The 27,249-nt window shown below is 42.5% G+C and overlaps 1 protein-coding gene across 1 annotated transcript in view; it reads right to left on the reverse strand.

Moving 5' to 3' along the window:
• The window catches only part of SREBF2 (sterol regulatory element binding transcription factor 2), a 244,640-nt gene that overhangs the window by 119,948 nt on the left and 97,443 nt on the right, over positions 1-27,249 (reverse strand). Inside the window, exons 8-9 of the mRNA XM_053721355.1 lie at positions 6,776-6,965; positions 178-362 (exon numbers count right to left, since the gene is read on the reverse strand). Of these exons, the coding sequence (XP_053577330.1) occupies positions 178-362; positions 6,776-6,965 (375 nt within the window). The remainder of the gene's footprint in view (positions 1-177; positions 363-6,775; positions 6,966-27,249) is intronic.

The raw sequence follows: 27,249 nt of genomic DNA on the forward strand, positions 1-27,249 counted from the left end.
CACAGGACTATAGACAAACCGGGCATTGATAACAAAACATAGTGGTTATGAAGTAAAGGATCAGGAACAAATTCTGCACAAATAAAATGTACGCACAGTGCTACGTGCAGCTGGTATATGTTCTGCACATTACACCCAATCACAACGAGGCCTTGCAGGCTTTGTCAGCATCATTACCCGTGTGAGATCCAGGTCTGCTTGTTTGCGGTGTCTCCAGAACTTGACTGAGGAGCGGGAATGCATGCGTGTGACGGGCTCTCCATGGATCAGCAGTTTCATGAACACGCTGAGAACGATCACACCATTTAGAAGCCAAAGGAGTAACGTGGGGACGAGCCAATCAAGCCAACTGTTAGAGAGGCCTGAAACATCAGATAATAAAAGAGAACCATAAAAACACAGTCACAATATAATTATCTAAAATTTCATATAATTCATACAATTTATTTTACTTTAATATAGAAAAACTAAATTTATGCTTATCTGATAAATTATTTTCTTTCAGAATGATGATGGTCCATAATGCTCCATAACATAACGGATTAATTTCCTGCCACTAGGAGGAGGTCAAAAACCTCTTGTAAGGTGAATCCAGTCCACGGATCATCCATTACTTGTGGGATACCAATACCAAAGCTAAAGTACACGGATGAAGGGAGGGACAAGGCAGGTGCTTAAACGGAAGGTACCACTGCCTGTAAAACCTTTCTCCCAAAAATAGCCTCCGAAGAAGCAAAATTATCAAATTTGTAGAATTTTGAAAAAGTATGAAGCGAAGACCAAGTCGCCGCCTTGCAAATCTGTTCAACAGAAGCCTCATTTTTAAAGGCCCATGTGGAAGCCACAGCTCTAGTAGAATGAGCTGTAATCCTTTCTGGAGGCTGCTGGCCAGCAGTCTCATAGGCTAAGCGGATTATGCTTCTTAGCCAAAAAGAAAGAGGTTGCCGAAGCCTTTTGACCTCTCCTCTGTCCAGAGTAGACAACAAACAAAGCAGATGTTTGACGAAAAACTTTAGTAGCTTGTAAGTAAAACTTTAAAGCACGAACCACGTCCAGATTGTGTAATAGACGTTCCTTCTTTGAAGAAGAATTAGGACACAAAGACGGAACAACAATCTCTTGATTGATATTCTTATTAGATACCACGTTAGGTAAAAACCCAGGTTTGTTACGCAGAACTACCTTATCTGCATGGAAGATCAGATAAGGAGAATCACATTGTAAGGCAGATAACTCGGAAACTCTACGCGCCAAGGAAATAGCTACCAAAAAAAGAACTTTCCAAGATAAAAGTTTGATATCTATGGAATGAAGAGGTTCAAACGGAACCCCCTGAAGAACTTTAAGAACCAAATTTAAGCTCCAAGGTGGAGCAACAGGTTTAAACACAGGCTTGATTCTAACTAAAGCCTGACAAAATGCCTGAACATCTGGGACATCCGCCAGACGCATGTGCAAAAGAATAGATAGCGCAGAAATCTGTCCCTTTAAGGAACTAGCTGACAATCCTTTCTCCAATCCTTCTTGGAGAAAAGATAATATCCTGGGAATCCTGACCTTACTCCATGAGTAGCCCTTGGATTCACACCAATAAAGATATTTACGCCATATCTTATGATAGATTTTCCTGGTGACAGGCTTTCGTGCCTGAATTAAGGTATCAATGACTGACTCAGAGAAACCACGCTTTGATAAAATGAAGCGTTCAATCTCCAGGCAGTCAGCCTCAGAGAAATTAGATTTGGATGGTTGAAAGGACCTTGAAGTAGAAGGTCCTGTCTCAGCGGCAGAGTCCATGGTGGAAAGGATGGCATGTCCACCAGATCTGCATACCAAGTCCTGCGTGGCCACGCAGGCGCTATCAAGATCACCGATGCTCTCTCCTGCTTGATTTTGGCAATCAGACGAGGGAGCAGAGGAAACGGTGGAAACACATAAGCCAGGTTGATCGACCAAGGCGCTGCTAGAGCATCTATCAGCGTTGCCTTGGGGTCCCTGGACCTGGATCCGTAACAAGGAAGCTTGGCGTTCTGGCGAGACGCCATGAGATCCAGTTCTGGTTTGCCCCAACGATGAACCAATTGTGCAAACACCTCCGGATGGAGTTCCCACTCCCCCGGATGAAAATCCGCCTCCCAGTTCTCTACACCTGGGATATGGATAGCTGATAGTGAATCTCTGCCCAGCGAATTATCTTTGAGACTTCTAACATCGCTAGGGAACTCCTTGTTCCCCCTTGATGGTTGATGTAAGCCACAGTCGTGATGTTATCCGACTGAAATCTGATGAACCTCATTGTCGCTAGCCGAGGCCAAGCCTGAAGAGCATTGAATATCGCTCTTAGTTCTAGAATGTTTATTGGAAGGAGTGACTCCTCCTGAGTCCACGACCCCTGAGCCTTCAGGGAGTTCCAGACTGCACCCCAACCTAGAAGGCTGGCATCTGTCGTTACAATTGTCCAATCTGGCCTGCGAAAGGTCATACCTTTGGACAGATGGACCAGAGATAGCCACCAGAGAAGAGAATCCTTGGTCTCTTGATCCAGATTTAGTAGAGGGGACAAATCTGTGTAATCCCCATTCCACTGACTGAGCATGCAGAGTTGCAGCGGTCTGAGATGTAGGCGTGCAAACGGCACTATGTCCATTGCCGCTACCATTAAGCCGATTACTTCCATGCACTGAGCCACCGAAGGGCGAGGAATGGAATAAAGAACACGGCAGGAATTTAGAAGTTTTGATAACCTGGACTCCGTCAGGTAAATTTTCATTTCTACAGAATCTATCAGAGTCCCTAGGAAGGAAACTCTTGTGAGGGGGGATAGAGAACTCTTTTCCTCGTTCACCTTCCACCCATGCGACCTCAGAAATGCCAACACTATGTCCGTATGAGACTTGGCAATTTGGAAGTTTGACGCCTGAATCAGGATGTCGTCTAAATAAGGGGCCACTGCTATGCCCCGCGGCCTTAGGACCGCCAGAAGCGACCCCAGAACTTTTGTAAAAATTCTTGGGGCTGTAGCTAACCCAAAGAGAAGAGCTACAAACTGGTAATGCCTGTCTAGGAATGCAAACCTGAGAAACTGATGATGATCTTTGTGTATCGGAATGTGAAGATAAGCATCCTTTAAATCCACTGTAGTCATATATTGACCCTCCTGGATCATAGGTAGGATGGTACGAATAGTTTCCATCTTGAATGATTTAACTTTGAGGAATTTGTTTAAGATCTTTAGATCCAAAATTGGTCTGAAGGTTCCCTCTTTTTTGGGAACCACAAACAGATTTGAGTAAAAACCCTGTCCCTGTTCCTCCTTTGGAACTGGATGGATCACTCCCATAACTAGGAGGTCTCGTATACAGTGTAAGAATGCCTCTCTTTATCTGGTTTGCAGATAATTGTGAAAGGTGAAATCTCCCTTTTGGGGGGGAAGCTTTGAAGTCCAGAAGATATCCCTGGGATATAATTTCCAACGCCCAGGGATCCTGGACATCTCTTGCCCACGCCTGGGCGAAGAGCGAAAGTCTGCCCCCTACTAGATCCGTTACCGGATAGGGGGCCGTTACTTCATGCTGTCTTAGAGGCAGCAGCAGGCTTTTTGGCCTGCTTACCTTTGTTCCAGGACCGGTTTGGTCTCCAGACCGTCTTGGACTGAGCAAAAGTTCCCTCTTGTTTTGCATTAGAGGAAGTTGATGCCGCACCTGCCTTGAAGTTTCGAAAGGCACCAAAATTAGACTGTTTGGCCCTTGATTTGGACCTGTCCTGAGGAAGGGCATGACCTTTTCCTCCAGTGATATCAGCAATAATCTCCTTCAAACCAGGCCCGAATAGGGTCTGCCCCTTGAAGGGAATGTTAAGCAGCTTAGATTTTGAAGTCACGTTAGCTGACCATGATTTAAGCCATAGCGCCCTGCGCGCCTGTATAGCAAAACCAGAATTCTTAGCCGTTAGTTTAGTCAAATGAACAATGGCATCAGAAACAAAAGAATTGGCTAGCTTAAGTGCTCTAAGCTTGCCAAGTATGTCATCCAATGGAGTCGCTACCTGTAAAGCCTCTTCCAGAGACTCAAACCAGAACGCCGCAGCAGCAGTGACAGGAGCAATGCATGCAAGGGGCTGTAGGATAAAACCTTGTTGAATAAACATTTTCTTAAGGTAACCTTCTAATTTTTTATCCATTGGATCTAAAAAAGCACAACTGTCCTCGACAGGGATAGTAGTACGCTTTGCTAGAGTAGAAACTGCTCCCTCCACCTTAGGGACTGTCTGCCATAAGTCCCGTGTGGTGGTGTCTATTGGAAACATTTTTCTAAAAATAGGAGGGGGAGAGAACGGCACACCTGGTCTATCCCATTCCTTATTAATAATTTCTGTAAACCTTTTAGGTATTGGAAAAACATCAGTACACACCGGCACTGCATAGTATTTATCCAGTCTACACAATTTCTCTGGCACTGCAATTGTATCACAGTCATTCAGAGCAGCTAAAACCACCCTGAGCAACACGCAGAGGTGTTCAAGCTTAAATTTAAATGTAGAAATATCAATCAGGTTGCATCATCTTCCCTGAGTCAGAAACATTACCCACAGACTGAAGCTCTCCTTCCTCAGCTTCTGCATATTGTGAGGCAGTATCAGACATGGTTCTTAAAGCGTCAGTATGCTCTGTATTTCGTCTAACCCCAGAGCTATCTCGCTTACCTCTAAATTCAGGTAGTCTGGCTAATACCGCTGACAGTGTATTATCCATGACTGCCGCCATGTCTTGTAAAGTAATCGCTATGGGCGCCCTAGATGTACTTGGCGCCATTTGAGCGTGAGTCCCTTGAGCGGGAGTCAAAGGATCTGACACGTGGGGAGAGTTAGTCGGCATAACTTCCCCCTCGTCAGATTCCTCTGGTGATAAATTTTTTAAAGACAGAATATGATCTTTATTGCTTAAAGTGAAATCAGTACATTTGGTACACATTCTAAGAGGGGGTTCCACCATGGCTTTTAAACATAATGAACAAGGAGTTTCCTCTATGTCAGACATGTTTGTACAGACTAGCAATGAGACTAGCAAGCTTGGAAAACACTTTAAATCAAGTTAACAAGCAAATATAAAAAATGGTACTGTGCCTTTAAGAGAAACAAATTTTGTCAAAATTTGAAAAACAGTGAAAAAAGGCAGTAAATCAAACAACATTTTTACAGTGTATGTAATAAGTTAACAGAGCATTGCACCCACTTGCAAATGGATGACTAACCCCTTAATTCAAAAAACGGATAAAAAAAAAAAACGATAGACTTTTTTAACAGTCACAACAAACTGCCACAGCCTGCTGTGGCCCTACCTTCCCCAATAAACTACTTTGGAAAGCCTTTGAGCCCTTTAGAGATGTCCTATAGCATACAGGGGACTCCTGAGGGAAGCTGGATGTCACAGTTTGCAATTTTAACTGCGCAAAAAAGCGCTAAAATAGGCCCCTCCCACTCATACTACAACAGTGGAAAGCCTCAGGAAACTGTTTCTAGGCAAAATTTAAGCCAGCCATGTGGAAAAAACTAGGCCCCAATAAAGTTTTATCACCAAAGCATATATAAAAACGATTAAACATGCCAGCAAACGTTTTATATTGCAATATTATAAGGGTATTACCCCTGAGAGTAAGCATGATACCAGTCACTATTAAATCACTGTTTTCAGGCTTAATTTACATTAATCCGGTATCAGCAGCATTTTCTAGCTTTTCCATTTCTAGAAAAAATTGTAACTGCACATACCTCATAGCAGAGTAACCTGCACGCCATTCTCCCGCTGAAGTTACCTCTCTCCTCAGACATATGTGAGAACAGCAATGGATCTTAGTTACAACCTGCTAAGATCATAGAAAAACGCAGGCAGATTCTTCTTCCATTTACTGCCTGGGATAAAATAGTACAACTCCGGTACCATTTAAAAATAACAAACTTTTGATTGAAGAAAAAAACTAGCTATATTTACCACTCTCTCTTACTACCTCCATGCTTGTTGAGAGTTGCAAGAGAATGACTAGATATGGCAGTTAGGGGAGGAGCTATATAACAGCTCTGCTGTGGGTGTCCTCTTGCAACTTCCTGTTGGGAATGAGAATATCCCATAAGTAATGGATGATCCGTGGACTGGATACACCTTACAAGAGAAAAGGGGGCATGAGTCCGTTGGCTGAAAAAAAAAAATGTGGGGGAAAAAATAGTAATAAAATATTATTCTGTTTTTAAATCCGTGTATTTGTGTAAAGATATCTTGTAGATAGTGAGGATAAATCTCCACGTTGAAAAAACCTAAAGGAAATAAACAGAAAATGTGCAAAATCTCCTAATGTATATTAACTAATTTGAGAATTGCTTACCAAATCTGAGAAAACTCGAGCCTCAGTGGGGACCTTTATCAAGACATGTTCTCTTTCTCTAGCTAGCAATGTTTTTTTTCTGGTACATATCCCTGCACTGGGGTTCACTTTATACACCTATTGGAGAATTGCTCCACTGTTTTAATATATTTTATTCTTGTATTTACAATAAATCTAATTATTAATTTAACATTTTCATTATATTGCCTGTAAACGGACTTTAGCCTATTGGCCCTCCAATTTCCCTCTTTAACCATATCACAAATAGTCAGCCTGCTGGTGGGGTCATTGCTTCAGGATAAACGCTCTCCTGGTTTGTAAATGGATCATCTTTATTCTCTTCACTTACAGGCTTTAAATATCAGCTCCAGCACACCCTGAAATGCTGCCCAGGCCATTACCTGACATCTCGATGCCCAGCATGGTTCTCCCAGTACCATGTACAGCTCTGTTTGATGGTTGGCCACCTTCTGAGTGCAGCAGGGACGTCAGCGGATTAAAGGACAAGCAGAGGAAGGTCATGGTGCAGAGTAACATGCGCGAGCGATCCATCATGCCCAGCCCAGAGGGGGAGTCAGGCTCATCCTTAACCTACAACAGACCAGACAGGAACATCAATCACTATGTGAACTTTTCAATGAACACTCCCAACAAAGCCACAGGCTAGGAACTAGAGTCAGCTACCCATAGCGTTGTGGGAGAGGGAGTTTCACAAATACATCAGGTAGTAACTCTGACCTATAAACATCAGTAGAGAGCATCATGTGACTGTTGCACACATATATATCTCATTTAGTCATTAAAACCTACACATCTGCACAAAATTATCTGGACTGAAAATGTAATTTGTCTGCTGTACTGGGTCATCAAGTTTATTTACTAAACAGGTAGTAATCTGCATTTACTGACGTTTTACCTGTAGCCTTGACAGTTCAAGGCCTAGCAGTATTACTGTACGGCAATCATCACCTTTATCAGCAGGTGCTGCTATAAAGAACTAATCTCTGTAGTAGACTGACGTTTTATCTGTGTTTTGTATTTTTTAAAGTGGCAGGTGAATCCAGCAACAGTTTATTAGAGTAGTTTATTTATTAAATGGACATTATATTGCAAAAGTGGCACATGTTCCAGATCCTGTGCCGGAAAGCACCTCTATACTAATGAGGATCTGCCAATAATCACCCGCCATGTTCTGCTCCGTTACATGCTCTAATGTGTTCAAGATCCTGTGCAGGAAAGCACCTACTGTATATACTAATGAGGATCTGGCAATAATCATCCGCCATGTTCTGCTCCGTTACACACTCTAATGTGTTCAAGATTCTGTGCAGGAAAGCACCTATATACCAATGAGGATCTGGCAATAATCATCCGCCATGTTATGCTCCGTTACACGCTCTAATTTGTTCCAGATCCTGTGCAGGAAAGCATCTGAGAGAACACATCCAGATGGAGAGCCCACTCCCCTGGATGAAAAGTCTGTCTGCTCAGAAAATTTGCCTCCCAATTGTCCACTTCTGGAATGTGGATGGCAGATAGACAACTGTGGGCTTCCACCCAAAGCAGAACTCGAGTCACAACCTTCATGGCTAAGGAACTCAGAGTTCCTCCCTGGTGGTTGATGTAAGTTACTGAGGTGTTGTTGTTCGATTGAAATCTTATAAACCGGACCAACGCTAGTTGATTCCACGCTAATAGGGCATTGAAGATAGCTCTCAACTCCAAAATGTTTATGGGAAGAGAGGACTCCTCCCGAGACCACAGGCCCTGAGTTTTTAGAGGGGCCCAAACAGCAGTAGCAGTAGTCACAATTTCCCAGGAAGGTCTCAGAAAGCAAGTGTGCCGAGACAGATGTTCCTGTGACACCCACCATGAGAGAGAGTCTCATGTCAGAGGGTCCAGATTTATCCTTTGAGTTAAATCCAAATGATCTCCGTTCCATTGACGGAGCATACAAAGTTGCAATGGTTGCAGATGGAACCGAGAAAGGCTGGAAGCAAGAATCTTCTCTTTTCTGAACTCCATCAGAAAGATCTTCATGGACAGGGAATCTATTATAGTTCCTAGGAAACACACTTTGGTAGATGGAACAAGATAACTTTTTTTCAAATTCACCTTCCATCCATGGGAACGTAGAAAAGACAACAACATCTCTGTATGAGAATGGGCTAGTTGAAAAGTTGATGCCTGAACTAAGATGTCATCTAGATAAGGCGCTATAGCAATTCCCTGGGATCTGATCACAGCCAAAAGTGCCCCCAGAACCTTTGTGAATATTCTAGGAGCCGTGGCCAGATCAAAAGGAAGTGCAACAAATTGGAAGTGTTTATCCAGAAATGCAAACCTCAGATACTGATGGTGTTCCCAGTGTATGCAACGTGAAGGAATGCGTCCTTCAGGTCTATGGTCGTCATAAACTGACCTTCCTGTACCAAAGGGAGAAAAAACAAATAGTTTCCATCTTGAAGGATGGATCCCTGAGGAATTTGTTTAAAACACTTGAGGTCTAAAATGGGTTGCCACTGTAACCCTTGATGGAGATGCATCTTTTTTAAATAAGCCCCTAGCTTTTTGTCCATTGGATCCTTAAAAGAGCAACTATCCTCTATAGGAATGGTAGTTCTCTTAGCAAGAGTAGAAATAGTGCCTTCTACTTTAGGAACAGTGCACCATTAGTCACGAATAGAGTTAGCCACAGGAAACATTTTCTTAAAAACAGGTGAAGGGGAAAAAAGAACCCCTAGTTTGTCCCTTTCCTGAGCAATAATTTCAGACATCTTCCTTGGTACAGGAAAAACGTCCTCAAAAGATGGTAAATCATAGACTCTATCCAATTTTGAGGACTTTGTAGGGATTATAGCAACCACCGGTTCAGAGTCGTCCAAAGTAGCTAGAACCTCCTTCAAAAATAATCGGAGGTGCTCAAGCTTAAATCTAAAACTAACTGCTTCAGATTCTGAAGATTTGTCTGCTAAAGTGTCAGAGTCTGAAATCTCACCTTCAGAAGCTACAGAAGTATTATCATTATCAGACATCTGAGCAAGAGTGGCTAATGCAGTTCAAGAAACCTTAGCATTAGGCAAGTGTTTAGATTTTCTCTTACGCTTACCCAATGAAGGGAAAGCTGACAAAGCCGCTGTTACTGCAGAATAAACCTGAGCAGCAAAATCCCCAGGTAACACCCATAGGTGAATGAGAGGACACAGAAGGCATAGTATGAGAAACAACTAAGGCTTGGGATGTTTGAAAAGAAAGCCGAGGCATATCACGCACAGCATTATCCTGAGAGACATTAGGTTCAGAAGGGAGTAATTTGTCTTTCAATTTTAAAGTCTTAGATAAACAAGAAAAACAAAATTGCATAGGCAAAACAACTTGGGCTTCTAAACTAAGTAAACATTTATCCATGTAGCTGGACTGATCCTGTTCTAAGTCCATAGCTAATAATTCCCACAAGTAATAGGCAACGAGATACAAAAATAAAATGCTTCAAATTTTATTAAAATGTAAAAAATCAAATGTCCTTAGACACCCTAGATCAAAAATAACAAAGATTGCCTATGACAGAAAAGTAAAAAGCTTTAACCTTAATAAAGCTTAAAAATTAAATGAGGGAAAGAAAAACGTTAATACGAAAAACACCTCAGATTGCATGAGGTACCTACCGGCAAGGAAATACCCCACTAGCAATAGGATACGATAGCTATACGATCTGATGAGAACACCAAATGCGGCTTCCACTTGAAAAGCTGAATTCAACTGCAAATCAGTCCGGTCGCAACGGCACCGCTCCACTAAACCGGATGTGCGGGTGTCATGTGACCGGTCTGAAAAGAAAGGGCGCAACAACTTCTCTGTAGAGAGAAAAAAGCGCCAGTTAAGATCAACTGTCTATAAAAAACGCCTAAACGTTTAATACACAAAGCAACTCTTTCTTGGTACAGCGCAAGTAAAAATAATACTTTGGCTCACCAGCCTTAACCCTTCTGATCCTTTTACACATGTCTCTAATAAAAAAAAAAATCTCTGTCCCAGCCTATTGAGATAACTCTGCTTCTTTCTCCAAATTAGGAGTAACTAATCCCCTTTAGAAAAACTTTTTAATTTACTCCTATTATCAATTTTTCTTCGTTCTCTTGCTATCGTTATTTTTTGGTTCAGCACCGACCAATAAACATCACTTGTTTATTGGTCGGTGAATTTTTCCAGTAATCAGCAAGAACAACCCAGGTTGTTCACCAAAAATGGGCCGGCATCTAAACTTACATTCTTGCTTTTCAAATAAAAATACCAAGAGAATGAAGAAAATTTAATAATAGGAGTAAATTATAAAGTTGCTTAAAAACAAAATTTATGCTTACCTGATAAATTTATTTCTCTTTCTTGACACGATCATCAATTACTGTTGGGAATATCCCTCCTGCCCAGCAGGAGGCGGCAAAGAGCACTACAGCAAAGCTGTTAAATATCACCTCCTTTCTAACCCACCCCAGTCATTCGACCGAAGTAAAGGAGAGAAAGGAAGAAACAAAGTGCAGAGGTGTCTATAAAATACAAGTTTATAAAATACAAAAAACCTGTCTAAATAACAGGGCGGGCCGTGGACTCATCGTGTCAAGAAATAAATAAATGTATCAGGTAAGCATAAATTTTGTTTTCTTTCTAATGACACGATGAGTCCACGGATCATCATTAATTACTGTTGGGAATCAATACCCAAGCTAGAGTACACAGATAAGGGAGGGACAAGAAAGGAAATCTAAACGGAAAGCACCACTGCTTGAAGAACCTTTCTCCAAAAAGCGACCTCAACCGAGGCTAAAAAGTCAAAATTTATATTAGTTTGAAAAAAAGAGTGAAGAGAGGACCAAGTTGCAGCCTTGCAAAACTGTTCCATAAAGGCTTCATTAGAAAATGCCCAGGAAGAGGAAACAACCCTCGTAGAAAGAGCCGTTACTCCCTCGGGAGGCTGCTGTCCAGCAGTTTCATAGGCAAAGCAAATGATACTCTTCAGCCACAAAGAAAGAGAAGTAGCCATAGCTTTCTGTCCCTTACGTTAAACAGAAGACTGAAGAAAATCCTTAGTCGCCTGTAAATAGAATTTTAGTGCACGTACCACATGCATGATTGTGTAGAAGCAATTCCTCCTGAGAAGGATTAGGACACATGGAAGGAACAACAATCTCCTGATTAATGTTCCGGTCTGAAACTACTTTAGGGAGAAACACTAGTTTAGTGCGTAATACCACCCTATCCGATTAAAAAACAAGGTAAGGAGACTCTGTAATACCGAGAGCTCCAAAACTCTACGAGCAGATGAAATAGCGACAAGAAACAAAACTTTCCAAGAGAACAACTTAATATCTAAGGAATGCATCGGCTCAAACAGAGCCCCTTGAAGAACTTTAAGAACTAAATTAAGACTCCAAGGAGGAGTAACTTGTTTGAATACAGGCCTGATCCTGACTAGGGCCTGACAAAACGATTGTACGTCTGGGAAGTCCGCTAGACGTTTAAGTAACAAAATAGACAAGGCAGATATTTGACCCTTTAGGGAACTTGCAGATAATCCCTTCTCCAAACCTTCTTGGAGAAAGGACAGAATTCTAGGAATCCGAACTCTACTCCAAGAGTAGCCCTTGGATTCACACCAATATAGATATTTATGCCATATCGTATGTTAAATCTTCCTAGTCACAGGTTTACGAGCCTGAATCATGGTCTCAATGACCGATTCTGAAAATCCACGGATAAAATTAAGCGTTCAATCTTGAAGCAGTCAGCTTCAGAGAAACTAGATTTGGATGAAAGAAGGGTCCTTGAAGTAGAAGGTCCTTCCTCAACAGAAGTCTCCAAGGTGGCACAGATGACATGTCCACCAGGTCTACATACCAAATCCTGCAAGGCCACGCCGGTGCAATGAGGATCACCGACGCCCTCTCCTGCTTGATTCAAGCAATGACTTGAGGTAGAAGAGCAAACGGAGGAAATAGGTATGCAAGACTGAAATTCCAAGGTACCGTCAGAGCGTCTATCAGTACAGCCTGAGGGTTTCTTGACCTCGACCCGTACCACGGAAGCGTGGCATTCTGCCAAGAAGCCATGAGATCCAATTCCGACTGACCCCATTTGAAAATCAGGCAGGGAAACACTTCCAGATGGAGTTCCCACTCCCCGGGTGAAAGGTCTGCCTGCTAAGGAAGACCGCCTCCCAGATGTCCACTCCTGTAATGTGGATCACCAACAGACAGCAATTGTGGGTCTCCGTCCCCTGAATGATCTTGGCTACCTCTGTCATGGCCAAGGAAATCTGAGTTCCTCCCCGACAGGTGATGTAAGCCACCGAGGTTATATTATCCGAATGGAACCTGATGAACCGGGCCGAAGCTAACTGAGGCCAGGCGAGCATTGAAGATAGCTTTCGATTCCAGAATGTTCATGGGTAGAACAGACTCCGACTGAGTCCATGTTCCCTGAGCCTTTAGAGAGCCCCAAACTGCTCCCCATCCCAGAAGGCTGGCATCTTGTCACAATCACCCAGGAAGATCTGCAAAAGCAGGTTCCCTGGGAGGGATGATCCCGAGACAACCACCAAAGTAGAGATCCCTCGTCTCCTGCTCCAGCTGTAATCGCGGAGACAGATCCACATAATCTCCGTTCCACTGCCTGAGCATGATTATCTGCAGAAGTCTGAGGTGGAAACAGGCGAACGGGATGATGTTCATTGCCGCTACCATCAGCCCAATTACCTCCATGCACTGAGCCACTGATGGCCGAGGAGAGGACTGAAGTGCTAGGCAAGAATCGAAAATCTTTGATTTCCCGATTTGAAAACTACCCTTGTAGTTGGAATCCATCCGTGAGACCGCAGGAAAGATGACATTTCTGTGTGTGATCTTGCTTATTGAAAGTAAGGCGCCTGAACTAGAATATCGTCCAGATAAGGTGCCACTGCAAATGGAGCACCTGCAGCAGGGATCCTAGAACCTTTGAGAAAATTCTGGGAGCTGTGGCAAGACCAAATGGCAGATCCACGAAATGGAAGTGTTTGTCTAGAAATGCAAACCTTAGAAGCTTGTGAAGGTCCCTGTGGATGGGAACATGCAGGTATGCCTCCTTTGGTCCAAGATGGTCCATTTATGACCACGGTGGATTTAGAGGAAAAAAACAGAATTTATGTTTACCTGATAAATTACTTTCTCTTGCGGTGTATCCAGTCCACGGATTCATCCTTTACTTGTAGGATATTCTCTCATTCCCTACAGGAAGTGGCAAAGAGAGCACACAGCAAAGCTGTCCATATAGCTCCCCTTCTAGCTCCACCCCCCAGTCATTCGACCAAAGGTTAGGAAGAAAAAGGAGAAACCATAGGGTGCAGTGGTGACTGTAGTTTAAACAAAAAAAATTTTACCAGACGCAATTGCCAGGGCGGGCCGTGGACTGGATACACCACAAGAGAAAGTAATTTATCAGGTAAGCATAAATTCTGTTTTCTCTTGTAAGGTGTATCCAGTCCACGGATTCATCCTTTACTTGTGGGATACCAATACCAAAGCTTTAGGACACGGATGAAGGGAAGAAACAAGACAGGTACCTTAAACGGAAGGCACCACTGCTTGCAAAACCTTTCTCCCAAAAATAGCCTCTGAAGAAGCAAAAAGTATCGAACTTATAAAATTTGGCAAAAGTATGCAGTGAAGACCAAGTCGCTGCCTTACAAATCTGTTCAACAGAAGCCTCATTTTTGAAAGCCCATGTGGAAGCCACTGCCCTGGTAGAATGAGCAGTAATTCTTTCAGGAGGCTGCTGGCCAGCAGTCTCGTAGGCCAAACGGATGATGCTTTTCAGCCAAAAGGAAAGAGAGGTAGCAGTCGCTTTCTGACCTCTCCTCTTAGCAGAACAGATAACAAACAAAGAAGATGTTTGTCTGAAATCCTTAGTTGCTTGTAAATAGAACTTTAAAGCACGAACGACATCAAGATTGTGTAATAGACGTTCCTTCTTCTAAGATGGATTAGGATACAGAGAAGGAACAACTATTTCCTGGTTAATATTCTTGTTAGAAACAACTTTAGGAAGAAAACCAGGCTTGGTACGCAAAACTACCTTATCTACGTGGAACACCAGGTAAGGTGAATCACACTGTAAGGCAGATAATTCTGAAACTCTTCTAGCAGAAGAGATAGCTATCAAAAACAAAACTTTGCAAGATTACAACTTAATATCTATGGAATGTAAAGGTTCAAACGGAACTCGTTGAAGAACTGAAAGAACTAGATTCAAACTCCATGGCGGAGCCACAGGTTTATAGACAGGCTTGATTCTGACTAAAGCCTGAGCAAACGCTTGAACGTCTGGTACCTCTGCCAGACGCTTGTGTAACAGGATAGACAAAGCAGATATTTGTCCTTTTAAGGAACTAGCTGACAATTCTTTCTCCAATCCTTCTTGGAGAAAAGACAATATCCTGGGAATCCTAATCTTACTCCATGAGTAACCCTTGGATTCACACCAATAAAGATATTTCCGCCATATCAGAGTATCTATAACTGACTCAGAGAACCCCCGCTTTGATAGAATTAAGCGTTCAATCTCCAAGCAGTCAGACGTAGAGAAACTAAATTTGGATGCTTGAACGGACCCTGAATCAGAAGATCCTGCCTCATTGGCAATGTCCATGGTGGGACAGATGACATGTACACTAGGTCTGCATACCAAGTCCTGCGTGGCCACGCAGGCGCTATCAGAATCACCGAAGCCTTCTCCTGCTTGATTCTGGCAACCAGACGCGGGAGGAGAGGAAACGGTGGAAAAACATAAGCCAGATTGAAGGACGAAGGCGCTGCTAGAGCATCTATCAATACCGCCTTGGGATCCCGGGACCTGGACCCGTAGAGAGGAAGTTTGGTGTTCTGACGGGACGCCATCAGATCCAACTCTGGAGTGCCCCAAAGCTGAGTCAGCTGGGCAAATACCTCCGGGTGGAGTTCCCACTCCCCCGGGTGAAAAGTCTGACGACTTAGAAAATCCGCCTCACAGTTGTCTACTCCTGGGATTTGAATTGCTGAGAGATGGCAGGAGTGATCCTCCGCCCATCTGATTATTTTGGTTACTTCCGTCATCGCTAGGGAACTCTTTGTTCTCCCCTGATGATTGACGTAAGCTACAGTCGTGATGTTGTCCGACTGAAATCTGATGAATTTGGCCGCAGCTAGTTGGGGCCATGCCTGAAGAGCGTTGAATATCGCCCTCAGTTCCAGAATGTTTATCGGGATAAGAGTTTCTTCCCGAGACCATAAGCCCTGAGCTTTCAGGGAGTCCCAGACCGCACCCCAGCCTAACAGACTGGCGTTGATCGTTACAATGATCCACTCTGGTCTGCAGAAACATATTCCCTGAGACAACCACCAGAGAAGAGAATCTCTGGTCTCCTGGTCCAACTGAATTTGAGGAGACAAATCTGCATAATCCCCATTCCACTGTTTGAGCATGCATAGTTGCTGTGGTCTGAGGTGTATCCGAGCAAAAGGGACTATGTCCATTGCCGCTACCATTAGTCCGATTGTCTCCATGCACTGAGCTACAGATGGCCGAGGAATGGAATGAAGAGCTCGGCAAGTAGTTAACAGTTTTAACTTTCTGACTTCCGTCAGAAATATTTTTATTTCTACCGAGTCTATCAGGGTTCCTAGGAATGGAACTCTTGTGAGGGGGGGGAGAGAACTCTTTTTTACGTTCACCTTCCACCCGTGAGACCTCAGAAAGGCCAATACGATTTCCGTGTGAGACTTGGTTCTTTGGAAAGTCGACGCCTGAATTAAGATGTCGTCTAAGTAAGGCGCCACTGCTATGCCCCGCGGTCTTAGAACTGCCAGGAGGGACCCTAGCACCTTTGTGAAAATTCTGGGAGCGGTGGTCAACCCGAAAGGAAGAGCCACAAACTGATAATGCTTGTCCAGAAAAGCGAACCTGAGAAACTGGTGATGATCTTTGTGGATAGGAATGTGTAGATACGCATCCTTTAGATCCACGGTAGTCATATATTGACCCTCCTGGATCATTGGTAAGATTGTCCGAATGGTCTCCATCTTGAATGATGGGACTCTGAGGAATTTGTTTAGAATTTTGAGGTCCAGGATTGGTCTGAAAGTTCCTTCTTTTTTGGGAACCACAAACAGGTTTGAGTAAAACCCCAGTCCTTGTTCTGCAATTGGAACTGGGTGGATCACTCCCATTGTATGTAGATCTTCTACACAGCGTAAAAACGCCTCTTTCTTTGTCTGATCAGACGAGAAATGTGGAACCTTCCCCTTGGAGGAGAGTCCTTGAATTCTAGAAGGTATCCCTGGGCTACAATCTCTAATGCCCAAGGATCGTGTACATCTCTTGCCCAGGCCTGAGCGAAGAGAGAGAGTCTGCCCCCTACTAGATCCGGTCCCGGATCGGGGGCTACCCCTTCATGCTGTCTTGGTGGCAGCTGCAGGCTTTTTGGCCTGTTTACCCTTATTCCAGCCCTGGTAAGATTTCCAGGTTGCCTTGGGCTGTGAAGCGTTACCCTCTTGCTTTGCAGCCAGAGAGAGGATGAAGCGGGGCCGTTCCTGAAATTGCGAAAGGAACGAAAATTAGCTTTGTTCTTTGTCTTAAAGGGCTTATCCTGAGGGAGAGCATGGCCTTTTCCCCCCGGTGATATCTGAAATAATCTCTTTCAATTCAGGCCCGAAGAGGGTCTTTCCTTTGAAAGGAATGTTCAAAAGCTTGGATTTAGACACATCGGCCGACCAGGACTTTAGCCATAGCGCCCTGCGCGCCAAAATGGCGAAACCTGAATTTTTCGCCACTAACTTAGCTATTTGAAAAGCGGCGTCAGTGATAAAAGAATTAGCTAGCTTTAGAGCCTTAATTCTATCCATAATTTTCTCATATGAGGTCTCCGTCTGGAGCGAGTCTTCCAGCGCCTCAAACCAGAAAGCAGCTGCAGTAGTTACAGGAAAAATGCAGGCAATAGGTTGGAGAAGAAAACCTTGAACAAAAATTTTCTTAAGTAAACCCTCTAATTTCTTATCCATAGGATCTTTAAAAGCACAACTGTCTTCAATTGGTATGGTTGTGCGTTTAGCAAGTGTAGAAATAGCCCCCTCCACCTTAGGGACCGTCTGCCACAAGTCCCACACAGGGTCAGGTATGGGGAACATTTTCTTAAAAACAGGAGGGGGAGCAAAGGGAACACCTGGTCTATCCCACTCCCTAGTAACGATATCCGCTATCCTCTTAGGGACCGGAAACGTATCCGTGTAAACCGGGACCTCTAGGTACTTGTCCATTTTACACAATTTCTCAGGGATCACCAAAGGGTCGCAGTCATCCAGAGTAGCTAATACCTCCCTAAGCAAAACGGAGGTGTTCTAGTTTAAATTTAAAAGCCAATCTATCTGAATCTGTCTGAGGAGGGACCCTTCTTGAGTCAGAGACTTCTACCTCAGAGATCCAATCCCTCGCTCCCACTTCAGAGTGTTGTGAGGGTATATCGGATACGGCTACCAAAGCGTCAGAATGCTCATAATCTGTTCTTAAAACAGAGCTATCACGCTTTGCAGGTAACACAGGCAGTTTAGATAAGAAGGCTGTAAGAGAATTATCCATGACTGCCGCTAAGTCTTGTAAAGTAAAAGTGTTAGACGTACTGGAGGTACTAGGCGTCGCTTGCGCGGGCGTAACTGGTTGTGACACTTGGGGAGAGGCAGACGGGCTACCCTCGTTACCTTCAGTCTGAGAATCATCTTGGGCCACATTTTTAAGTGCAACAATATGATCTTTAAAGTGTATAGACATATCAGTACAAGTGGGACACATTCTGAGAGGGGGTTCCACCATGGCTTCTAAACACATTGAACAAGGATTTTCCTTAGTGTCAGACATGTTTAATAGACTAGTAATATATATAAGCAGGCTTGGAATCACTTTAATCAAATAAAAAAAACAATTTGAAAAAAACGTTACTGTGCCTTTAAGAGATAAAAAGAGCACACAATTTTACAAAACAGTGAAAAATGCAGCAATTCTCCTGAAATTTTCACAGTATGTACCTAAAGCCTTAATAAGATTGCACCACAAGTTTCAAAACGATTAACCCCTTAATGCCCAAACCGGAGCAGCCTAAAGCACACACCCGGTTAAAAACAGTACAGCACCTTGCCACAGCCTTGCTGTGGCCCTACCTGCCCTTAGGGATCAGATTTGGGGGAATATAGCTTCTATCAGGCCCTCAAACAGCAGCAGGACCCTCCATGTGAATCAGCATGAACTTGTCTGCAAATTCTAACTGCGCATCTGAGGCGCGAAATTAGGCCCCTCCCACTCTACTCCGGAGTTGTGAGGCCTAGTAAAACACTCTTAAGTGACTAAAAACCAGCCATGTGGGTAATAACCCCAGAAAAAAAACAAAAGGACTCTCAAAGTGTCTACAAACAATATTTTTCTTGAATAAACAATCGATTGCCCTGAATCAGTGTCAACCAGCATAATTAGCCCTGTTATGTAAGCATTCAATTCCTTACTAAGTCTGTAAACATAGCTTACCCTCCCCTCATGGGGATATTGTCAGTCTCTTCTAGCATTATCTCAGTCTTGTCTAGAAATAAATGACTAAACATACCTCATTGCAGATTACCCTGCAAACCGTTCCCCCCAACTGAAGTTTTCTGGTACTCCTCAGTCCTGTGTGGGAACAGCAGTGGATTTTAGTTACAACATGCTAAAATCCTTTTCCTCTCAGCAGAACTCTTCATTACTTTTCTGCTAGAGAGTAAATAGTACAAACCGGTACCATTTAAAATAAACTTGTGATTGAAGATAATAAAGCTACAATTCTAACACCACATTCACTTTACCCTCCCGTAGAGAGACCCTAGTGCTTAGAGCCGGCAAAGAGAATGACTGGGGGGTGGAGCTATATGGACAGCTTTGCTGTGTGCTCTCTTTGCCACTTCCTGTAGGGAATGAGAATATCCCACAAGTAAAGGATGAATCCGTGGACTGGATACACCTTGCAAGAGAAATGGAACAAATAAATAGTTTCCATCTTAAAGGACTGCACTCTGAGAAACTTGTTTAGATTTTTGAGATCTAAAATTGGTCTGAAGGATCCCTCCTTCTTGGGAACCACAAACAGATTGTAATAGAATCCCAGACCTCGTTCCTGCATTGGAACAGGAACAATCACTACCAGGTTGGAGAGGTCCTATACACAGTGTAAGAACGCCTCTTTTTGTCTGGTCTACAGATAATCTTGAAAGCAGAAACCTGCCCCTGGGAGGAAAGGTCTTGAACTCTAGTTTGTATCCCTGGGACACAATGTCCACCGCCCAGGGATCTTGAACATCTCGAACCCAAGACTGAGTGAAGGAAAACCTGCCCCCCCCACAAGATCCGGTCCCGGATCGAGGGCAGTCCCTTCATGCCGTCTTTGGCCCAACAGCCAGCTTCTTGGATTGCTTTCCCTAGTTCCTGAACTGTTAGGTTCTCCAGGAAGACTTGGACTGCTCCTGCTTGGAGGAGGGAGTGGAAGTATTTCCCTTGAAATTCCGAAAGGAAGGAAAATTACTCTGACGTCCTTTTTGTTTATTTCTCTTATTCTGAGGGAGGAAATGTCCCTTATCTCCCGTAAAATCAGAAAATATCTCCGTCAAACCAGGCCCAAACAAGGTCCTTCCCTTGTAAGGAATCACCAAAAGTTTAGACTTAGATGACACATCCGCAGACCAAGATTTTAACCATAAAGCTCCGCGAGCCAATATGGCAAAGCCTGAAATCTTAGCTCCCAACTTAATAACCTGAAGGGAATCATCTGTAATAAAGGAGTTGGCCAACTTAAAGGCCTTTATCCTATTCTGGATTTCTTCGAGGGGAGTGTCTGTCCGAATAGAATCAGACAACGCATCAAACCAGTATGCTGTTGCACTAGTGACAGTAGCAATGCAAATCGCAGGAAGCCATTGTAAATCCATAGGATCCTTAAATGAACAACTATCCTCTATGGGAATAGTAGCTTTCTTGGCTAGCGTGGAACTTGCCCCTTCCACCTTGGGTACCGTCTGCCAAGACTCCTTGATAGAGTCTGCTATAGGAAACCTCTTTTAAATATAGGGGATGGAGAAAAAAAGACTCTTCCCATTCCTTAGCAATAATTTCTGTAGCCCTATCTGGTACAGGAAATACTTCCACCATGGAGGGCACTTCAAAATACTTGTTTAGGATTGAGTACGACAGTAGTATCGGAGTCGTCCAGGATAGCTAAAACCTCCTTAAGTAGTAAACTGAGGTGCTCTAGCTTAAATCTGAAGGATACAACTTCAGCATCAGAGGAAGGAATTACACTGTCCGATTCTGAGATCTTACCCTCAGGTGATACCGAAATATCCTCTTCTTCAAACTTATGAGAGGGAAAGTTCGGAATATACACAGTTGTGACAGAAACCATACACACTGATTTTTTACATTTCCTCTTGCGCTTTCCCTGTAGCAAGGGAATTGGTAGGAAAAGCATGGCACTGTATTATTAATTTAAAAAATTGGGACACCTGAGGAGAAAAACTGCAGCATATTTTGAACATTGTCAAAAAACTCCTAAACAATATTGGCTCAAAAAGCTAAAATGTTGTGTTCTCTCAACACATGAGGAACAGAAAAAGGACTGGTGGACTATATAATCATTTAAACAAAAAAGGATATCTGTAATCTATAACAGAGTCTTGATCCCTCTTAACAGAAATAAAATAAAAACATAAAATTTTAGTAAAATTTTATACAGAAAAAAACGTTACTGTCTATTTAAATTTTAAACAGTAACTGCTTTATTTTTGATGAACTACAAAAAAAACGTAACTGTTATTTTCTGTTCCTCATGTGTTGAGAGAACACAACACTTTAGCTTTTTGAGCCAATATTGTTTAGGAGTTTTAAGAGTTACTTTCTTTTGCAGTTCATCAAAAATAAAGCAGTTACTGTTTAAAATTTAAAGAGACAGTAACATTTTTTTCTGTATAAAATTTTACTAAAATTTTTATGTTTTTATTTTATTTCTGTTAAGAGGGATCAAGACTCTGTTATAGATTACAGATATCCTTTTTTGTTTATATGATCATATAGTCCACCAGTCCTTTTTTAAACTGACAAAACCTAATTGCTTTATTTTTTACTGCAAAATAAAGATTCAACACACTTCAAACAGCTCCTACACCTCAGCTTAGCTCTGCCGAGTGGTCAACCTTGTTGGATTACCGGAGATAATGTATATGAAACCCGGAACCAAAACAGAGCTGTTGTAAATAATGTTAAACTACCTTTAATCCGTTTTAACTAAAAACGGCAAGTAGCCGAATTTCTCTCATTAAAATACCGTAATTGAGAGAAAATATGTGCGCAACAGATAATTCTACCACCACACAAGCCCCGCCCATCGTGGGCATGTCAAAATTAACGTGTCAGTCGACATTTTATGTGAAGCTCCGTAATAAATAACTAACAGAGTATCACCAACATTGAGCCTATCTCCTCAAGCCCCAGTGCCTGCAAATGCTGCTGTATATATAATCCCCTTAAGTACATTAGGATTACTGTATCATTCCAGGAAAATAATAAAATGCTATATTTTTTCCCTAAAGAATAAAGTGCCCAAACTTTTTCTGAGTCCTTTTTCTTTACTAGTCCAAGAAAAAATTAAGTCAGCACTTACCTCAAATCAGCAAGGCAGCTCACTAGGTTTGAGAGGTCCTCTCCCTCACATGGACCTGTGGAAAAAGAGATAAAGACTGAGTAATCTTACTCAGACTTTTAGGATTAGGGCAGCATAAATATATGGGAGGCGCAGTAAGAATTATGCCCCACAAGTTCCCATTTCTCTAAAGCCACCACTGCTCTAGTGAAGAGACTGATATGGACTACGGCTACACCCCAGAACAAAGCAGCACAATCTTGCACTACTTAAAAAATAATAAATTCTTGATTGAAGAATCTTTTACTAACATCTAACTTTACCACTTCCTCGCTCTAACGTAGGCAAAGAGAATGACTGGGGTGGGATAGAAGGGAGGTGATATTTAACAACTTTGCTGTGGTGTTCTTTGCTGCCTCCTGCTGGGCAGGAGTGATATTCCCAACAGTAATTAATGATGATCCGTGGACTCATCGTGTCATTAGAAAGAAATTGCATGCTCTATCTGAATCATGAAAGAAATAATTTGGGTTCAGTGTCCCTTTAAGTTAAACAAGGTTTATTATAATTTTGTAAAATAATCTGGAGGATGATTAACCCCATAAGTGCTGCTGTCCTTCATTACCTAGAAGGCAAAGGCACTTACCTTAGATTGTATAAGAGATGCTGATCCTCAAGGTGTGGCAGGCACTACGCTCCCTGTCATGTACCTGTAGGAAAAGAAAGAACAGAGTAACAAACTCTGGCTTTCCACAAAGGGGTAGCAAAGTAAAAGTAAAGCAAAGGACTGCCTTACCACCTTTTAACAGCTAAAAGCTACCACCTACTCTTACTCAAGAGATTGACGTGGACACAGCTAGACCCCAATCCTTGCTTGAAGGGAAAAGTAACCATAAAAGAATTAAATTCTTCAGACACTAACTTCACACAACTTCCATTGACAGAGGCAAAGAGAATGACTGAGGGTTATGGGTAAGGCAGTTACACTTAAAGGGACAGTATACACTCATTTTCATATAACTGCATGTAATAGACACTACTATAAAGAATAAGATGCACAGATACTGATATAAAAATCCAGTATAAAACTGTTTAAAAATTTACTTAGAAGCTGTCAGTTTGGCTCTGTTGAAAAGGTAGCTGGAAAGCCCACTGCAAGTGGGAAATAAGACACTCCCCCCCTCCCCCTTCTTTTGCATATGCAAAGATCCTTTACACAAACAGGAGCAAGCTGGAGAAGATAGCTGACGGTATTCACATAAAACTTTGGGGCTTGGTTAGGAGTCTGAAAATCAGAGCAATGTTATTTAACAATAAGCAAAACTATACATTTATTTTTTTTTAAAAATGTATGGGCTATATAAAATAGATAATCTACAAAACATTTATGCAAAGAAAAAATGAGTGTATAATGTCCCTTTAACAGCTTTACTGGGATGCTCTTTGCCTCCTCCTGCTGGCCAGGAGTTGAAAATCCCACTAGTAATTGGAATGACGGCATGGACTCTCCATGTCATAGTAAAGAAATTATGGCTAAAATCAAATAAAATGTCACAATCATATGAAAATTGAATGTACATGACTTTGTGCGTAATCATGCACAGTAGGGCTGGTGGCTTTTCTTCTGTTAAGTGTGATCAGTCCACGGGTCATCATTACTTGTGGGATATTAACTGCTCCCCTACAGGAAGTGCAAGAGGATTCACCCAGCAGAGTTGCTATATAGCTCCTCCCCTCTACGTCACCTCCAGTCATTCTCTTGCACCCAACGACTAGATAGGATGTGTGAGAGGACTATGGTGATATATTTAGTTTTTATATCTTCAATCAAAAGTTTGTTATTTTATAATAGCACCGGAGTGTGTTATTCCTTCTCTGGTAGAATTTGAAGAAGAATCTACCTGAGTTTTTCTATGATTTTAGCCGGAGTAGTTAAGATCATATTGCTGTTTCTCGGCCATCTGAGGAGAGGCAAACTTCAGATCAGGGGACAGCAGGCAGATTAATCTGCAAAGAGGTATGTAGCAGTTTATTATTTTCTGACATGGAATTGATGAGAAAATCCTGCCATACCGTTATAATGTAAACTCAGCCTTGAATGCAGTAGATGTAGCTGATATCAGGCTGTCATGTATGTATATTTTACACTTCAGTTTTCTGGGAAATGGTACTTCTCTGGCTTTTAAACTCTATACATAGACTTAACCTATTTTGCAGGGACTTGCAATAGGTTTTAAATGACAATTAATTATTGAGGTAAAATGTTTTTTTGCTGGCATGTAAAAACGTTTTTTTCTCTGAGGTACTGGGTGAAAAAATGTTTTGGGCACTTTTTTTCCACTTGGCAATAGTTTTGATTTAAATTAGAGCAGTTCACTGATCCCTCTCACTGTTATGTGTGTGGGGGAGGGGCCATTTTGGTGCTTTCACTATGCATCAGAAAAACTCAGTCAGAGGTTCATTTTCTTCCTGCATGATCCGGTTCATCTCTACAGAGTTCAGGGATCTCAAGAGTCTTTTTTGAGGGAAGTAATCATACAGCAGAGCTGTGCTGATTGTATTGACTGTGATATAAAAAACGTTTATTTGTGTATTTTTTTCTGCTGCCTGGGTTAGTTATCATTTGCTGAGGGGAACAATCCTTTGCTAAAACTGTATATTCTGACAAAGATTGATGCTATAACTTAATTATTTTATCTGTTATAATATTTTTCTGTGCTTCTTAAAGGCACAGTTCGTTTTCATATTATTTGTAAATTACTTTGAAAAGTATTTCCAAGTTGCTGTTTATTTGCTAGTGTGTTAAACATGTCTGATTCAGAGGAAGATATCTGTGCTATATGTGTTAATGCCAAAGTGGAGCCCAATAGAAATTTATGTACTAAATGTATTGATGCTACTTTAAAAAATAGTCAATCTGTACAAATTGAACATATTTCACCAAACAACGAGGGGAGAGTTATGCCGACTAACTCGCCTCACGTGTCAGTACCTGCATCTCCCGCTCAGGAGGTGCGTGATATTGTAGCGCCGAGTGCATCTGGGCGGCCATTACAAATCACATTACAAGATATGGCTACTGTTATGACTGAAGTTTTGGCTAAACTACCAGAACTAAGAGGTAAACGTGATCACTCTGGGATGAGAACAGAGTGCGCTGATAATGCAAGGGCCATGTCTGATACTGCGTCACAGTTTGCAGAACATGAAGACGGAGAGCTTCATTCTGTGGGTGACGGTTCTGATCCAAATAAACTGGACTCAGACATTTCAAATTTTAAATTTAAGCTTGAGAACCTCCGTGTGTTACTAGGGGAGGTATTAGCGGCTCTGAATGATTGTAACACAGTTGCAATCCCAGAAAAAATGTGTAGGTTGGATAAATATTTTGCGGTACCGACGAGTACTGACGTTTTTCCTATACCTAAGAGACTTACTGACATTGTTACTAAGGAGTGGGATAGACCCGGTGTGCCTTTCTCACCCCCTCCTATATTCAGAAAAATGTTTCCAATAGACGCCGCCACACGGGACTTATGGCAAATGGTCCCTAAGGTGGAGGGAGCAGTTTCTACTTTAGCTAAGCGTACCACTATCCCAGTGGAGGATAGCTGTGCTTTTTCAGATCCAATGGATAAAAAAATTAGAGGGTTACCTTAAGAAAATGTTTGTTCAACAAGGGTTTATATTGCAACCTCTTGCATGTATTGCGCCTGTCACGGCTGCAGCAGCATTTTGGTTTGAGTCTCTGGAAGAGACACTTCAATCATCCACACTAGATGACATCACACACAAACTTAAATTCCTTAAGTTAGCTAATTCATTTATTTCAGATGCCGTAGTACATTTAACTAAACTTGCGGCTAAAAATTCAGGATTCGCCATTCAGGCACGCAGAGCTCTGTGGCTAAAATCCTGGTCAGCTGATGTTACGTCTAAATCTAAATTGCTTAATATTCCTTTCAAAGGGCAGACCTTATTCGGGCCCGGCTTGAAAGAGATTATTGATGACATTACAGGAGGTAAAGGTCATGCCCTGCCTCAGGACAAGGCCAAAGCCAAGGCTAGACAGTCCAATTTTCGTTCCTTTCGTAATTTCAAAGCAGGAGCAGCATCAACTTCCTCTGCACCAAAACAGGAAGGAGCTGTTGCTCGCTACAGACAAGGCTGGAAACCTAACCAGTCCTGGAACAGGGGCAAACAGGCCAGAAAACCTGCTGCTGCCCCTAAGACAGCATGAATTGAGGGCCCCCGATCCGGGACCGGATCTAGTGGGGGGCAGACTTTCCCTCTTCGCCCAGGCTTGGGCAAGAGATGTTCAGGATCCCTGGGCGTTAGAGATCATATCTCAGGGATACCTTCTGGACTTCAAATCCTCTCCCCCAAGAGGGAGATTTCATCTGTCAAGGTTGTCAACAAACCTAACAAAGAAGGAAGCGTTTCTACGCTGCGTACAAGATCTTTTATTAATGGGAGTGATCCATCCAGTTCCGCGGTTGGAACAAGGACAAGGGTTTTACTCAAATCTGTTTGTAGTTCCCAAAAAAGAGGGAACCTTCAGGCCAATCTTGGATTTAAAGATCCTAAACAAATTCCTAAGAGTTCCATCGTTCAAGATGGAAACTATTCGAACAATTTTGCCCATGATCCAAGAGGGTCAGTACTTGACCACAGTGGATTTAAAGGATGCTTACCTTCACATACCGATTCACAGAAGTCATTACCGGTATCTAAGGTTTGCCTTTTTAGACAGGCATTACCAGTTTGTAGCTCTTCCATTCGGACTGGCTACGGCTCCAAGAATCTTCACAAAGGTTCTGGGCACTCTTCTGGCGGTACTAAGACCGCGAGGAATTTCAGTAGCTCCGTACTTAGACGACATACTGATACAAGCTTCAAGCTTTCAAACTGCCAAATCTCATACAGAGATAGTACTGGCATTTCTAAGGTCGCATGGATGGAAAGTGAACGAAGAGAAAAGTTCTCTCTTTCCACTCACAAGAGTTCCCTTCCTGGGGACTCTGATAGATTCTGTAGAAATGAAGATTTACCTGACAGAGGAGAGGTTAACAAAACTTCAAAGTGCATGCCGTGTCCTTCATTCCATTCAAGAGACCAGAAATTCTCTTCTATGGTGGCTTTATCGGCCACATCTGTCCAGGGGAA

This window comes from Bombina bombina, chromosome 7, assembly GCF_027579735.1.
Source record: "Bombina bombina isolate aBomBom1 chromosome 7, aBomBom1.pri, whole genome shotgun sequence".
NCBI classification, from domain to species: Eukaryota; Metazoa; Chordata; class Amphibia; order Anura; family Bombinatoridae; genus Bombina; species Bombina bombina.